The 17,637-nt window shown below is 40.5% G+C and overlaps 1 protein-coding gene across 4 annotated transcripts in view; it reads right to left on the reverse strand.

Annotated features, from left to right (window-relative positions):
- The window catches only part of TMC7 (transmembrane channel like 7), a 53,156-nt gene that overhangs the window by 22,807 nt on the left and 12,712 nt on the right, over positions 1–17,637 (reverse strand). For 3 of the 4 annotated variants that reach the window (XM_082430998.1, XM_082430997.1, XM_082430999.1), the window contains exons 2-6: positions 15,977–16,220; positions 14,954–15,102; positions 11,134–11,301; positions 7,469–7,551; positions 1,506–1,651 (exon numbers count right to left, since the gene is read on the reverse strand). In XM_082430998.1, coding sequence (XP_082287124.1) covers positions 1,506–1,651; positions 7,469–7,551; positions 11,134–11,301; positions 14,954–15,102; positions 15,977–16,220 — 790 coding nt within the window. The other variant, XM_082431000.1, reaches the window with a different exon arrangement.

Below are 17,637 nucleotides of genomic sequence, written 5' to 3' on the forward strand. Positions count from 1 at the left end.
GCCGTCCATCAGGAATGGGTGGTTCTCCTTTCATAGTGTAGCGCTAGTGCTGGGAAGTGGCTGCCAGCCAAGGACAACATTTCCCAGCCTCCCTTTCAGTGAGCCGTGGTCATGTGACTAAGCTATAGCTGATGGAATGCGAGTGACGTTCATCACTCTCAGGTGGAACCCAGAAACACTTACCACATGATACTCCTCCAAGGTCGTTTTCCCTTCCAGCCCTCAAGAGGAACATCTTAAAGCCACATGCTGATGATGGCTGAGCTTCAGTCAACTTGAGTCCCAGCAGAACTGAGGAGGAGTCTTCCACACTAACCTGTGGCCCACTAAGAACTTCATGGGAGAAACATATACAGCTTCTATTGTGTTGGGCCATTGTACTTTTGGGGATAGTTGTTTGTTAAAGTAATTAATATTCCTCACTTTTCTTGGGAATTGGCACCTCCCACTAAAATGCCTGTCTACCACGTGAAATGCCACGTTCGCATATGACCCTAACCCACTGGCCACAACTGAAGGGTCAGGATTGGGTACCTGAATGAAGCAGAACCAGCAAGTCTCTTCAAAGGATTTCTGAGCCTGTGACCCTGGGAGTACACATAAGGAAGCTGCCCAGAAGAATCAGAGATGCAGGAGCCCTTGCTTTGGGTTGTTTTGAATCCATTCCTATATCCTTGTCCTTCCTGTAATTTGGAGTTTCCTCCCTTCCTTGGTTCTCGCAGCCACTCAGTTCCCCTTTAGCCCAGTTAGTCAGAGTTGGGTTTCTGCCACTTGCAACCCAGTAGAGACCTGGTTAGCATATATACCGGATCAAAGATAAGGTTGGTGGGACTTCCCTGGTGGCGCAGTGGTTAAGAATCCGCCTGCCAATGCAGGGGACACAGGTTCGAGCCCTGGTCCGGGAAGATCCCACATGCCACGGAGCAGCTGGGCCCATGTGCCACAACTACTGAGCCTGTGCGCCTACAGCCCGTGCGCCTAGAGTCCACAAGCCACAACTACTGAAGCCCATGTGCCACAACTACTGAAGCCCGCGCACCTAGAGCCCATGCTCCGCAACAGGAGAAGCCACCACAATGAGAAGCCCGTGCACCACAACGAAGAGTAGCCCCCGCTCGCCGCAACTAGAGAAAGCCCGCACGCAGCAACGAAGACCCAACGCAGACAAATATAAATAAATAAATAATAAATTAAAAATAAAAAAAGGACTTAGGCTTGATAGGTTTTTTAAAAAAAAAACAAAGATAAGGTCGGCAGAATGGTACTGGCAAATGTGTTCACTGATGATTGACTGAAGACTCTGGGCTGCTACTCCAGCTCCCAGATGCTGCCTCCATCCTCCAGGTGTCCACAGCCTCCAACACACTCACAAACCTTTTTCCACAAAGCTCAGCCCTGCACTCTGCTCATCCTTTGGGCAATGGCTCTCAGAGTCCACAGACCTTCACGAGACTCCAGCCATCAAGAATAATTCAAAGAGAACACAATGACAAGATAAACTTTACCTTTTCACTATCCAAAGAAGGCTCAGGGCCAGGTAGGCAACTGTGCTTAACACATAAGCCAGAGGCAGATCATAGATGAAGTTCTGAAATTTCACCCCATCAATGGTGTAATGTCCATAAAAGAGGCAGGTATCCTCCAGGAAACCCTGAAACAAAGCCAAGGGCATGAGGTCAGATTGGTGAGTTGACTGCAGGGAACCAGGAAACCAGTCTCTGCCTCAAGGAACTCACATTCCAGTGTCACTGTTCATCCCTGAATTCCCCGGAGACTGGAAAAATTCCAGCTTTGCAGCAACATGGATACAACTAGAGATTATCACGCTAAGTGAAGTCAGAGAAAGATAAACACCATATGATATCACATACGTGACATCTAAAATATGACACAAATGAACCTATTTATGAAACAGAAACAGAATCGTGGACATAGAGAACAGACTGGTGGTTGCCAAGGAGGAGGAGGTTGGGGGGAGGGATGGAGTGGAAGGCTGGGTTAGCAGATGCAAGCTATTATATATAGAATAGATAAACAACAAGGTCCTACTGTGTGTGTGTGTGTGTGTGTGTGTGTGTGTGTGTGTGTGTGTGTGTATGTATGTGTATATATATCTGAATCACTTTGCTCTACAGCAGTAATTAACACAACACTGTAAATCAACTATACTTCAATTTAAAAAAATAAATTAATTTAAAAAATAATTTAGCCCAATTTAAAAAAAAAGAAAAAAAATCCAGAGATATATGGGGTGCTCAAGTAGAGTTTGGGGAATAAAGCAAAGATAAAGCCTGAGCATTAAAAATACACAGGGGTACAATCCAAAAATGAAATTAAGGAAAGAATTCCATGTGCAATAACAGCAAAAATAATAACATAATTAAGAACAGATTTAACAAATGAAGTATAAGTATATAAATCTTATATTCTTAAAACTATAAAACATGTTTAAAAAATTAAAGAAGATCTAAATAAATGGAAAAACATCCCCTGTTCATGGATCAGGATATCCATGGCAACACCCCCCAAACTGACCCACAGAATCAACACATCCCTATCAGAATCCCGACCGGCTTCTTTGTAGAAAATGATAAGATAATCCTAAACTTCATATGGAATTGCAAGGGTCTCAGAATAGCCGAAATAATCTTGAAGAAAAAAAAACAAAGGTGTAGGACTCACACATCCCAATTTCAAAACTTACTACAAAACAACAGTAATCAAGACAGTGTGGCACTAGCATAAAAATAGACATATAGATCTATGGAATAGAATTCAGTCCAAAAATGAACCCATACATCTATGGTCAACTGATTTTTGATAAGGAGAAAAAAAAGTCTTTTCAGGAAATGTTGCTGAGACAACTGGATAGCCACATGCAAAAAATAAAATAAAATAAAGTTGAGCCCCTACCTTACACCTTTTAAAAATTTTAACTTAAAATGGATCAAAGGCCTAAATGTAAGAGCTAAAACTATAAAACTCTTAGAAGAGGAAAGAGAGTTAAATCTGCATGACTTTGGATTTGGCAATGGATTCTTAGATATGACACCAAAAGCACAAGCAATAAAATAAAAAATAAATTGGACTTCATAAAAATTAAAAACTTTTGTGCTTCAAAGGACACTATCAACAAAGTAAAAAGACAATCCAGAAAATGGGAGAAAATACTTGTAAATCATATACGTTATAAAGTACTTGTATCTAGAATATTAAAAAAAAAAACTCATAACTCAACAATAAAAAGATAGATATGGCTTCCCTGGTGGTACAGTGGTTAAGAATCTGCCTGCCAATGCAGGCAACACGGGTTCAAGCCCTGGTCCAGGAAGATCCCACATACTGCAGAGCAACTAAGCCCGTGCGCCACAACTACTGAAGCCCGCGCACCTAGAGCCCATGCTCCGCAACAAGAGAAGCCACCACAATGAGAAGCCTGCGCACCACAATGAAGAGTAGCCCTTGCTGGCCGCAACTAGAGAAAGCCTGCACACAGCAACGAAGACCCAACACAGCCAAAAATTAAAAAAAAAATTAAATAAATTTTTTTAAAAAGACTGATAATCCAATTAAAAATGTAAAGAGGATCCAAACAGACATTTATTCAAAGAAGATATACAAAAGTCCAATAAGCGCATGAAAAGATGATCAACATCATTAGTCATTAGAGAAATGCAAATGACAAAACCACAAAGAAATTCCACTGCACACAAACTAGGGTGGCTTTAATAAAAAAGTCAGGTAATTGCAAGTGCTGACAAGGATGTGGAGACATCGGAAACCTTATGCACTGCTGGTGAGAATGTGAGGTGGTACAGCCACTTTGGAAAAGTCTGGCAGTTCTTCAAAAAGTTAAACATCCGGTTACCATCTGACCCAGTGATTTCCGCTCCCCAAAGAATTGAAAAGATATATCCACACAAAATCTCGAACATGAATGTTCTTAGCAGCATTATTCATAACAGCCAAAAGGTGAAAACAACCCAAATGTCCATAATGAATGTATAAACAAAATGCAGTATATCCACACAATGTAATCTTATTTGGCCACACAGGGAATCAAAGATGGATAGATGCTCCAACATGGATGAACCTTAAAAAACATGCCAAGTGAAAGAAGCTACAGACAAAAGATCATGGATTAAATGATTCCACTTATATCAAAATGTCATGAATAAGCATTCATGAGACAGAAAGTAGATTAATGGTTGCTTAGCACTGATTAGGGGAATTGGTAGGTGATAAAGGGTACAGGGTTTCTTTTTGAGGTGATGAAAATGTTCTAAAATTGATTGTGGTAATGTAATGGCTGTATAACTTTGTGAAAATACTAAAAACCACTGAATTGTACACTTTAAATGGATGAATTGTATGATATGTGAATTGTACCTCAATAAAGCTATTACCAGAGAAAAAAACAAAACAAAACAAAAAACCCCTAAAACCCAAAGGTGTCCTATGTGAAAATACAGCAGAGAAAAGTCCGTGACTTCTTATGGTGGGAATAACTGAACACCTCAAACTCCTCCTTGAATAGCAAGGATAGAACATTCTAGGAAAGTGAGGAAGAAAATATACACAGAGAACAGAAATAGTATAAGTAGTACCTAGATGTTCACTACAGTATTGTTTAGAAAGGGGAAAATGGAAGCAATATGAATGTCCATCAATAGGGGACTGGTTAGATCATGAAAAATCCATACTATAAAATATAAGAAGTCCATATAAGTGCACAAGAAAGGTTGAGAAAGATATTAACCATGGCGTTAAAGGATTGGCGGTCTCTGGGAAGAGGTAATTTTATTTTTTATTCTATAAGTCTTATATTTTTATGATAACCATGTATTCTTATACTGAGTAGTTAAGTAAATTTTTAATAGAAAAAAAAAAGATGTAGAAACAGAAGACTCCATCTTTTCTTTAACTCTCCTGAAGCTGGGGCACACAGGCCATAAAACTTGCCCAACTGTACAAAACCTGTTTTTATTGCCCCAGATTGGTGTCAGGGCTGTCATCAATCTCTCCTACAAAATAAAGTTACATTACAGGACAAAGGTCCACTGGGCCTGGAAAATAATTTCTCTGATACGATCATGAGCTTGCCTCAATTGTTTTCAGCAAAGACAAGCCACTGCTTAATCTCTCTGGCCAGCTCCCTCTTGGGCCTATAATTAAAATTTATATGTGACAAGATAAAGGTTATTAGCTAAAACTACTGTAGTAATCATATTACAATATATAAAGTATCAAACCAACATGTTGTACATTCTCAAAAGTATACAGTGTTATATGTCAATCATATCTCAATTTAAAAAAAAAAACACACATGTAAAAGATGTAAGAGTGCTACTTACTTGCTATGTTGAGAACTGTTTTTCAGTGAATAAATGTGATAGGCATACTATAATGCATTAGTGAAGATTTTAAAAACAGGAAAAATGATGGTTGTAAAAGTGCTACTTGCTCAGTATGTTCAGAATACTTTTATTTTAGTCAATGCATGGCATGTCGATTCTGTAATGTGTGTAGAAAAGTTTTTAAAATTCAGTGTGAGAGAGAAGTTTGTAAGACTGCTACAGACTTGCAACCCACATGGAGAACAGAACCCTGATATTTCTTTTTTTTTTTTTTTTTTTTGCTGCTATTTCCATGAATGGATGTGACAGTCATTTTGTAATACATATAGAAATGTTTAAAAACACTTGTAAGAAATATGTTGAAGTGGTATTTGCTTGCTACATAGAAAATCCTGTTCTGCGAGTGGCTGGTCTGTTCATTCTATAAACATGAACAGAAGTGTTTAAAAACACATGAAAAATATGTGTAAGGCTGCTACTTGCTTGCATCGCTGAGAACAGTGATATTACAGGGAATGTACATGATGGCCATTCTGTAATGCATGTAGAATGGTTTTAAAAACACATATTGAAAACAAATAAATTGAAATTAACAACAATAAAATTAAATTAAAATTCAGTTTCTTGGTCACATTAGCCACATTTCAAGTGCTTAAGAGTTAGTGGCTGTCGAATTTCACAGCACAGATCCAGAACATTTTTATCACTGTAGAAAATTCATTCTTTGGGGCAGGGCTGTGTTTTATCAGGCATAGTTTATTGAACATTTATGATCAAGTGCATCTAAGTCTCCTGTGAAATCTTTCCTATAACGAAGAAGATCATGGTGTGTGGTGATCTACAACGAGGAACTTCTCTCATGGGATGTGACCTAAAGAAATGGGGCTAACAGCAGTTCTGGGATTTGATCTCACTAGCATGTGACCTTGGGTGAGTCACTGACTTTCCTTTCTCCTTGCATAGTTTGCAAGCTTCCGTTTTCTCATTTGCATAGTGGACATTTTAACACCCACCTGACGATTCCTCTCAGTTGTTCTGAGGAAAACATGAGATCAGAGATGTAAAATCCACTTTTTCAAAACCAAATGCAGTGGACAAATTTGAAGCTTTCTATTTATCGATTCAGAAATGTTCAATGGCATAGCATTTTAATACCAGTAACTTTCAGAAAGATATTTTTATATACTTGTATTTTTTTCAAAACATCTAAAGGAGGGGTTCTCAACCTGGGATAATTTTGTCCCCCAGGAAACATCTGGCATGTCTGGAGACATGTTTGCTTGTCACAGCAGTGGGGCTGCTACTGGCATCTAGTGGATGGAGACCAGGGATGCTGTAAACACCCTCCAGGGCACAGGACAGGCCCACAGCAAAGGAGTGTTGGGTCCAAGGTTGAGAAACCCTAGTCTAGAAGGCAGAGACAGCCACTTTTCATAGCTGCAATCTTATCTGCTGAAAAAAAGTGGGATAAAAAAAATGAAAGCACACACACAAAAACATTTTTTAGAATAAAGAAGAATTAAAAACTTTTGGAACTACTATAGGAAGGATGAGATTAATTCTACTTTAGAGCAGCAGGGTTAACCTGGGATTAATAGACTTTTAAGGGATTTCAGGGACTGCGTATGTGTGTGCACAAGTGTGGTGTGTGCATGTGCACATGTAAGGGCATGTACGCACGTGTGTACCATGCACAACTGCGTGTGTAATTGCTGGGAAGAGGAGTCACAGCTTTCATCCAGGTGGTCTAGGATCACAATATGTTAAGGTCTTTCAATGTCAGAGAAGTTAAATAAATTCTATCTGGGTTTATTTTCACTGAAACTTCTTTCTACAGGGGAACTCAGATCTTGTTGCAGGTCAATACGAAGGTGGCAGGAATCAGGAAAAGGCCAAGGGCTGAAAGTGACAAAACACATTTCCTGTATATCTTAGCAGGGGTGGATGAACATTATCCTTGCCGATAAGGTCACTGCAAATCCTGTTTCTTTCACTGGTACTTGTGTCAACACTCGTTTTTGATTCTCACTGCAGACATTCAGGAACCTGGTCTTTAAATTAACCTATTTCAGTATTGAGGGTCCAAATCCAGAGTTATGTTAAATACTTACAGTGCCAGAAAGCAAGTCTATGATATAACTGTAAAAGTAAATGAGTCCAGAACTACTTATTGGATACACTGTGCATTGAATATCTGTAAAAAACAAAAACAAGAACATCAGTGGAAATAGCTTCAGTCTCTATAACTTGTCTATCATAATTTGTGTATATATGCATGTATATATATATATATATACATTTAGATGTCATATACAATTATATATGGATATGTTTGTGAATCTGTGATTTTCTATTTGCAGTCTAAACGCCAGTGCACCAAGTACACTTCCATTTTCCCCTTTCACTATTCTCTAAATACCTGGGGATATGTGTTTTTTCTATACGTTTCGTATATGGGTCTACTAACAGCACAGGCTTTCTGATTGTATTGGTATTTTACATTTTGGGGTTCATGTTTGCACATGTTTTGGAAGATGTGGTCAATATAATTATTATTCCATTTTAAGCACATCCAGTTTTAAAAGATCTCTACATGTGTGTAAATTAACAAGCAGTTTCACTTAAAAAAAAAACATGTTTACCTACCTATAATTGACCAAGAAATTTTTTGAACAGCAATTTTAGTGACACTACATTATGCTTGAACAACTAATTCACTTCCTCTGTATCAGTCAGCTATTGCTGTGTAACAAACTTAAAGTCTCAAATGATTTAACCTCCATTTATTTTCTCCTTCATGGATCTACAGTTTGAGTTCACTCAGCTGATTCAGGCTAAGCCAGGATGGACACCAGGCTCCCAGTTGGGCTGAGGTCTGCTCTACATGATTTCACTCTGGGGCCAGACTGGAGAGGCAGTGGCTACCTGGTGGTGGGGGGTGGTGCTCTCCTCATGGCTCTTCTCATAAGGCAGGCCAACCACATAAAGCCATTTCAAACTAATATTCCACTAGACAAAAGAAGTCACATGGCCAAGAGCAATATCAATAGGGGCAGAAAGTATTCTCTGCTCACAGTGGGAAGCTTTGCAAAGTTACAATTACAGGGGAGTGACAAACTGGGGAAAATAATCCAATATACTACCCCTTCTCTGGACCTTAGTTTCCCCTTTGTTAAAATAAGAGAGTTGAACCAGTTCCTCCAAGGCCAATTCCATCTCTGCCATTTTATAATTCTAACATGTGTGCTCACTTATTCATTCAACAAACACTTCTTAATTACTATGCACCAGGTACATGCTGGAGATAAAACGATGAGTAAGAAACAGTTTCTGCCTTTGAAAAGCTCACCATCAAGTGGCAGAAAAGATAAGTAGGAGTTAGGTGTATATAAGGTGCTCAAATGGTTGTATGAACACAGTATTAGAGGCAAAGAGGAGGGAGACAGTCACTATTTGGAGAAGAGTCAGGAAGATGGAAAGAGACAGCTGCCACTCTGCTCCTCACTCACTGTCCTCAAGCCTAGAGGTCAGCAAACTATGGCCCTTGTGCCAAATCTGGTCAGCAGCCTTTTTTTGTTAATACCGTGTTATCGGAACACAGCTATGCCCATTTAGGACGTTTCTCCGTGGTCATCTTTGTGCCACAACGGCAGTACTGAATAGTTGCAACAGAGACCATATGGCCTGCCAAGCCTAAAATATTGACTATCTGGCCCTTTCCAGGAAGTGTGCCCACCAGCCACACCTGGCTTTTCATTTCTCTAATACGCTGAGTTATTCCCAGCTCTGAACCTTTGCAGATGTTGTTCCTCTGCACCAAGAAGCTTCCCCGAGCTCTCCAACAGCTGCCTTCTCCTTGTCCTCCTGGGCTCGCCTTACATATCCCTGCCTTCACAGAGGGCTTGGGGGACCCCTCAGCCTCCAGTGTCCTGCTGTCTGACCTCTCAGCACCTTATCCTTTCCCCTCCCCCAGAGGCAAATTCATAGCTTATATACCTCTTCGTGTGGTCCCTTCCTAACGCCCATCCTCTGCTATAGTGCAGTACCCTGTGGCGGTCCCTGCTGTAGCCCCAGGGCCTGGCTCAGGGCCCAGCACACAGCAGGTGCTCAATAAACACTTGTTGAAGGAATGGGGAAGGGAAGTGAGAAGAGGAAGAAAGGGACTTCTGACCCTTACGTTAAGGGACAAAGTTTACTAGGTAAGTCAAAATAAAAAAAGCATGTGCAGGAGGAGGATGCAGTCAGAGGAAATGAGGAAAACGAAGAGATGCGTGGTGTCCACGCTCAGAGTGCAGCTTCATTTCCTCCAAGAGCGTGGCCTCCCTCCGCCCAAGGCCCTGCTCACGGCTAAAGGGAGAACTGAACAGACAGTGGCGTCTAGTGAGACAGAATAGCATTCAGTTCTTCTAGAAAGAAATAATACTAAAAAAAAAAAAAAAGCTGCATTTATTGAGCACTTTCCATGGGCAAAGCACTGTATTATCTTATTTAATATTCATTTAAAAATTATGAGTATTGCTTAATCATTACTTATACCTAAGTTTTCTGTATTAAATAATATAGAATTTATATTATTGTTTTCAATTATTTATACTTTAAATAATAAGTATTTATTATCTTTTAATGAGCTAAGTATTAAATAGTGTAGTACAACATTATTTGAATAATGAAACAATTGTCTCACTAGTTAAATCATCACCTTCATTCTACGGATAAGGAAAATGAGGCTCACAAAATCTAATCAACTAACAGAGCTGGGCCTTGAAACTGAACCCAGGGTTTTCACACAGCAGCAGGAGATATTTATCTGTGAAATGGACATATTAGAAAATGAGAATGCAGCATCGGGCATGCAGTAGGCACTCAAAAGTCAGTGTTTCCACGTTACTCTTATTTGATTTTTAAGTGTAATAGAATTAAAACAAAAACAAATATGATGAGGAGGAATGTTTACGGCCACAGAAGTGACTCGGGGGGGGGGGGGGGGTTCTTCTGGGGAAAGGAGTCATGTGATAGAAGCAGGAGGTTTCCACTTCCAGCTCCTAGCACAGAGCCTGGTACTAGAGGGTGGTAAATAAACATCTCTGGAATGACAGAAATTATCCCCATTTGAAAAAACAGGATGCCCAGACCTGACTTACACTGAGAATTCAGTAAGAAAACACAGGTCCATTACCTGCCATAGCATCTGGCAGACGACTGATGTTCAATAAACAGCAGCCTGAGCATCACTATTATCGGAGATAAAAGCCTTGAAATAAAAGCTTGAAATAAAGTCACCAGAGTCGACTGTATTATGTTTACTAAATAGTCCACTTCCCCACCCTCCATTGCTTCTCCAAACACCTTGCTGAACCCAGGAGTGGCGAGTGACTTGCACTGGCTAGTAAGATGTGGCAAAAAGGATGTGTGTCATCTCCAGGCAGAAGCATTAGAAGCCAGCACATGTTTGCCATGGTTCTTTTTCCTTTGGACATCGTGACTGTCAATGGTGCAGAGAGAGGCTGCTCCCTCAGCTTGGGCTCCAGAGTGAAGACAACATGGAACAAAGCCACCACCAAACAGTGATGGACATATAGTGTGAGCAAGAAAGAAACCTTTGTGGTTACTGGGCGCTGAGCTATGGGGTCATTTGTTTCTGCAGCATAACCTAGCCTATCCTGACTAATACAGTCACCCAAGACTTAGATTATAAAGATTGCTAGAGAAAGAAGCGTTGTAGCTAGGTACACAATGAAAAGAACACTCCTCATGGCAAACCAGGCCTTATACTCACCCGTGCCTTTGGATGGAATGAGCACAAAGCTGCTGTTGGTGATCTTGTATCTGGTGAGCAAGACTGGGAGCAAAACCAGCATAAAGATGATCATAAATATCACCAAATTCAGCAATACCAGAAACCGTAAGAAGGAGAAGTAGGACTTAATTCCAGTGCCGAATTTCCCTGGAAAAAAGAAATCCAGACATCACTGACCAGGAGTATTGATCCAGTACCCACTGTAGGTTCAATCAGCCACTGAACTGAAATTGGAGGATCTTAGTGGGGGAGGAAGGAAGAATAATTTCAAGGCTCTACTTGAAATTATTAAGTTTAAACTTTCACATGTAAATCTACAATCACTCTTAAATCAATAATTTGAGATGGTGTGAAAGAGGGCTCAATATTTTCTCATAGGAATATCTAATTGACTCAGCACCATTTATTGAAAAGGCTATCCTTTCCCTAGTTAATTGCAGTAGTGCTTTTGTAATTGACTATATATTTATGGACCTGTTTCTGAATTCTCCCTTCTGTTCTATGGGTCTATTTGTCTATCTTTGCACCAATACCAGAACTGTCTCATTATTGCAGATATAATAATACTTGATATATGGTGCTCTAAGTCTTTAGGCTTTCTTCTTCCTCGGGCATCCTTGGTCCTCTGCATCTCTATATAAATTTTAGAATCAGCATATTCATTTTCACACATACACACATGCACGCGTGTGCAAAATGTGCTGAGATTCTGACTGGGATTACATGGAATATATAGGTCAGTTTGAGAACAAGTGACATCTTTACAATATTGAGTCTCTGATCCATGAACATGGTATATTTAGGTTCTTTAATTTCTCTCAACAATATTTTATAGTTTTCTGTGCAGAATTATTTCACATAGTTCCATAGATGTATTCCTAGGTGCAATGATACTACTGTATAACTTATTTTTTAAATGTTTGTTGCTGGTATATAGAAATACAGTTGGTTTTATATATAGATCTTATATCTAGCAACCTTGCCAAATTTACATCAATTCTAACAGTTTGTCTTTTTTGTTTTCTACAAATAAATCATGTCATCTGCAAAAAAAAAGAGACAACTTATTTCTTCCTCTCTGGTCATTGACCCTTTTTTTCCCATCATTGTACATTGGCTAGGACTTCCAGAACAATGCTGAATAGAATCTGTGATAATTAGAAGCCTTTTCCTCATTCTCAATCTTAGAAGAAAAGCTTTCAATATTTCACCATTAAGTATGATGTGTGCTATAGAATGTTTATAGATTTTTTTTTGCCAGATTAAGAAAGCTCCTGGGAATTCCCTGGCGTTCCAGTGGTTAGGACTTAGCTCTTTCACATTGTGGTGACCTGGGTTCAATCCCTGGTTGGGGAACTAAGATCCCACAAGCCACACAGTGCGGCCAAAAAAAAAAAAAGAAGGCTCCCATCTATTTCTTATTTGCTGAGAATGAGAACTGAATTTTATCAATGCTTTTTCTGCATCTGTTGGGTTAATCATATAATTTTTTTCCTTTATTCTGTTAAGGTATTGAATTACATTCATTGATTTTTCAAATAGAAAACAAACCTTCCACCAAATAATGATTAAATTACTAAGGACAGACAGAAAGCTCTCAAAGAATAAGGATGTCTGCTTGTTCATGGTGCAGGCAAAGAACTTATATTCTGAGACTGAAGATGTGAGACCCACAATCTCTTCTTCTCTCCTTGACAGAGGTAAGGAGCTTAACTATCAACCCTTCACTTCCTGCCAGATGAGAACCTAGTCAGCCAAGAAATCACAGGACTGGAGTCACTGAAGAGAAAATCAAGGGCCCAGTTCCATGGGGAGAAACTACCTTCCAACACATAAGCCACTTTATGAATGAAAATCTCCATAAAAGCCACCACTTAACAAGAGAGGAATCTGGGCATGGTGGCTAAAACCTTGGGTTCTGAAGCTTGACTGCCTGGGTTCAAATTCTGGGTCTGCCTTGTCCTAGCCAATGAACTTGGGCAAGTATTTTAATCTCTCTGAACCATGCAAATGATAAATGCCTATATGAAAAACGGGTTCTTGTGAGGATCAACTGAGATCATATGAGTAAAATGTTGAACACAATGCCCAGTTCACAGTGAAGGCTCAAGAGAGGTTAGCTTTTATTATTTTTTGCTCCAAAGGTGATGTTCAGTTAAACTTCTAAAGTGGATGGTTGAAGTTCTAAGTTTCTAATGAACCCCCCCCTGGAAATAAGTTTACACTCTCCCAATAAAACAACTAAAAAAGTTCATTGAATAGATTACCACTGGTATTTTATAGGCTTTAAAATAGTAATAATGGGGGCAATAAATTTTTTCACATATCCTGCCATGTTCCTTACAAACTTCACAAAATTTCCATTTCAGCAGTTTTGAGGAGAAGCTTGTAAATTGTTTTGCTTTCCAGTAGAAACCAGGTAATTCTAAAAGGTATTTTCCCCCTGGCTCAGTTTTATCACCCAAATGTTTAATTTTTTTTTCTAATTTTACATTTTGCCATAACTTCCAATTTTTGTATACTTGCTATGGACTGAATTGTATTGTTTCCCCCCACCCCCTGCCAAATTCATATGTTGGAACTCTAACCCTCAGTGTGATGGTATCTGGAAACAGGCCTTGGGGAGGTAACACGGTTAAGGTAAGGTCAGGAAAGTGGGGCCCTCATGATGGGTTAGTCCCCTTAGAAGAAAAAGCAACAAAGCGTGCTCTCTCTCCCTAAGCACACACAAAGAGGAGGTCATTTGAGGACAGAGTGACAAGGTGGCCGGATCTCAAACTTCCAGTCTCCAGAACTGTAAGAAAATAAATTTCTATCCTTTAAGTCACCCAGTCTATGGATTTTGTTATGACAGGCATACCCCCTCTTATTGAGCTTTGCTTTACTGCGCTTTACAGATATTTTGTTTTTCATACATTGAAGGTTGGTGGCAACCCTGCATCAAGCGAGTCTATCAGCATCATTTTTCCCGAGCATTTGCTCACTTCCTGTCTCTGTGTCACATTTTGGTCATTCTCGCAATACTTCAAACCCTCCACCAGCAAAAAGATTACAACTCACTGAAGGCTCAGATGATGGTTAGCATTTTTTAGCAATAAAGTACTTTTTAATTAAGGTATATACACTATTTTTTAGATATAATGCTATTGCACACTTAATAGACTACAGTATCGTGCAAACACAACTTTTATATGCACTGGGAAACCAAAAAATTCGTGTGACTCACCTTATTATTATATCTGCTTTATTGCGGTAGTCTGGAACCAAACCCCCAATATCTCCTACCTCTGCCTGTACTTCATCCCAATTCTCACCATTATGGGAAAGTAGGATTCTTAATATTTTCAGGGCTATGGGTGTCTTTGGCAGTCTGATGAGGCTTATTGAGCCCCATCTTGGAATAACATTTTTAAACGCACAAAATACAAATGGTCGTATGATGATCACAACATTATTGTATAAACTAAATTTGTGATAGATTAATACATGAGCATTTTCATTAACATATTAAATAACAAGATCTAGTGGCAGATCTAAATCACTGCTGTAATTTCAAAGTCGTGATGAGCGCAGATGCTATTCCCAGACAACTACAACAACTGGAAGGGACAGGAAGACATCTGAGATGTTCCTGGTGACGAAGACACAGGCTCTATTAATCCTAACTGTGGCTAGTTGCTCGCATTCATCACGGAAGGAAATGCTATGTTTCAGCTGGGGGTGAGGGAAAACAAAGCTGTACTTTCCTCAGGCGCAGGAGACTTCTACGGAGGAGCACGTGCAGTGTGGAGTGTGGTACCTTCTATGCTGCGAATGTCCTCCCGCCACAGCTCCAGGTGGGTTGTCACCTCGCGAGCCTTCTCTATGAACCTCTCCCAAGACTTGCTGCTATACCGTTTCCATTGGTCCCACTCAGATAAGTACTTCATTTGGGTCTCCTGAATGTCCCTGCATTAAAAAACAAGCAGGACAATGACAATGCAGTGTCATCAACCTCAGCACCAGATAAAACCCCGGCCGAGAGGATGTGGAAAACCTGGAGCCCTCATACACTCCTGGTGGGAATGTAAAATGGTGTGGCCACTAGGAAAAAGTTCAACAGTTCCTCAGAAAGTTAAACGCAGAATTACCATGTGACCCGGCAATTCCACTCCTAGGCAGATACTCCAAAAGAATTGAAAACAGGGTCTCAAACAAAAACTTGTACACCAATGTTCAATGCAGCATTAATCACAATAGCCAAAATGCGTCAACAACCCAAATCTCCATCAAAGGATAAATGGATAAACAAACTGTGCTATATCCACACAGTAGAATATTATTTAGCCATAATAAGGAAGGAAGTACTGATGCGTTCTACAGCTTACATGAACCTTGAAAACATGATGTTAAGTGAAAGAAGTCAGACACAAAAGGTCACATGTCATATGATTCCATGTATATGAAATGTCCAGAATGGCAAATCTATAGAGACGGAGAGTAGATTAATGGTTGTCAGGTGCTGGGGGGAAGGGGAACAGAGTGACTACAGACAACGATGAGGCTTTGGGGGTTGCAGAGCCACAAGATGGAAGGAGCCTGGGTCCCTGAGTGACTGCAAAGTCCCCCCTTGACCTCAACCCAGGACTTTTATGTGAGCAAGAAATAAACTTCTAATACACTGAGATTGTACCTGTGTGGGTATCTTTGTCACAGCAGCTTAGCTTATCCTAAGTAATAAACTTTTACTTATGTGAACTCTTCAGGAAATGCAATCCATGCATAAAAAGCACCTCTTCCCAAAACATACATCATACGCCTTCCAGATGGCTACTGGACAAACCTTAGTCTCCGCTTCTCAGAGATGTTCAGTGCGTATTTCCGAATGGATTGGTTGTCAAGGTTTTCAGTGATTTCTCCCTCCAACTGGGAGCTGTAAGAGTCTGTTGGCTTCAGCAAAGTGCCACTTTGCTTGTCCCGGGAAAGGATGGTCATCCTCTTACGAGCAATAGACCGGTAGCTTGGCAATTCTTGAAGGAAATTCACAGGTGGAGAAGAAAAGCAACTGGAGTCCAAAGAGAGGCTCTCTGGGTAAGAAAGAAGAAAACCACCATTCACCCCAGTGAACTTGGGAACCAAAAACCAAAATTTATGTAGGAGACTTGGATCTCAGAGACCCTAACTAAACCTCACAGTCAGGAGCCTGGGCCACTGACAAAAGTATTTTATCTTAATTATTTTATTTACCAGGATGGTGCTCAGGACAATGAAATCATCTGCAAAAGGGTTCACTTTCAGCAGATGTGTTTTAAGTTACATGATACCTGCATTCTAGTGTTTGGCTGCAGCCACTTGCTAAGCATGTGGCTTTGAGTAATCTAACCTCTGTTTTTCACTTGGCAAATGGGCTAGTGACATTTGCCCCAACTATCCTCACACAGTGTAGGGTATCCCCTGTATGGGATAAAGCTCTGAAAAGCATAAACTGCTTTGCAAATGCATAGCGATAACAACATCATCAACAACAACAATAATAATGGCATTTACAGAGCACTTCCTTTGCACCAGGCACTATGTTAAGAGCTTTATGACCACTCATGGGATGTGGGCTGGCCTTATGATCTGCTTAGACCAACAGAATGCAACAGAAGTGATGCTGTGCCAGTTCTAAGCCTAGCCTCAGGAGGCCTTGCCAGCTTCTGCTGTTCGTTGGACGCCAGCTGCTGCCTTGGGAACAAGCCCGAGCTAACCTGCTGGAGGATGAGATCAGGTACAGCAGGGATGATCACCCCAACCGAGCCCATCCCAGGCCAGCCTACAGCCAGCTGTTGCCCAGCTGACCACAGATGCTCACACGTACTGAGGTAGGTACTATTATCATCCCCATTTTACAGATGAGAAAATAAAGTCATTCATGGGTTCTCCAACCCCTTGCCCAAGCCCTCAAAGCCCTGCAAGATCTGACTCCTGCCTGCCTCTCCAGCTCCTCAGGCTCTCTGACCTCCAACCTACATTTCTTAGGATCCTTCCTATACTAAAATGGGCCTGCGTTCCCTCCTCCTCAGAGCCTTTGTGTATGCTGTTCCCTCTGCCTGGAGTGAACTTCTTAGCTCCTACTCGAATGCCACTTCCTCAAGGAAACCAACCCTGCCTCACTGCACTACTGTAGGTGCCTTGTTACACATTTTCCCACACACAGTAAGTCCGTCACAGCACTTACCACAACCTATAACCTTATATTTTTTTGTGTGACCATGTGAGTATGTCTGTCTTACCCAGTGGACTGTAAGTTCTCTGAGGGCAGCGACTGTGAAGATTTCCTCACCATTGCAACCCAGGACCTAGCAGCATCCCTGCCTCATCTAGAGTAGTTCAATAAATACTTGTTGGATAGATGGATGAGTGGATGACATTCATAATTTGCCAGTGCTTAGAGAGCCTGGGGGTGGGGGCATTGGAAACAGAGCCAGGTCTGCCTACCCAAGCATCTCTATCAACTATACT

This window comes from Balaenoptera physalus (genome assembly GCF_965194825.1).
Source record: "Balaenoptera physalus genome assembly, chromosome: 16".
Classification (NCBI taxonomy): Eukaryota; Metazoa; Chordata; class Mammalia; order Artiodactyla; family Balaenopteridae; genus Balaenoptera; species Balaenoptera physalus.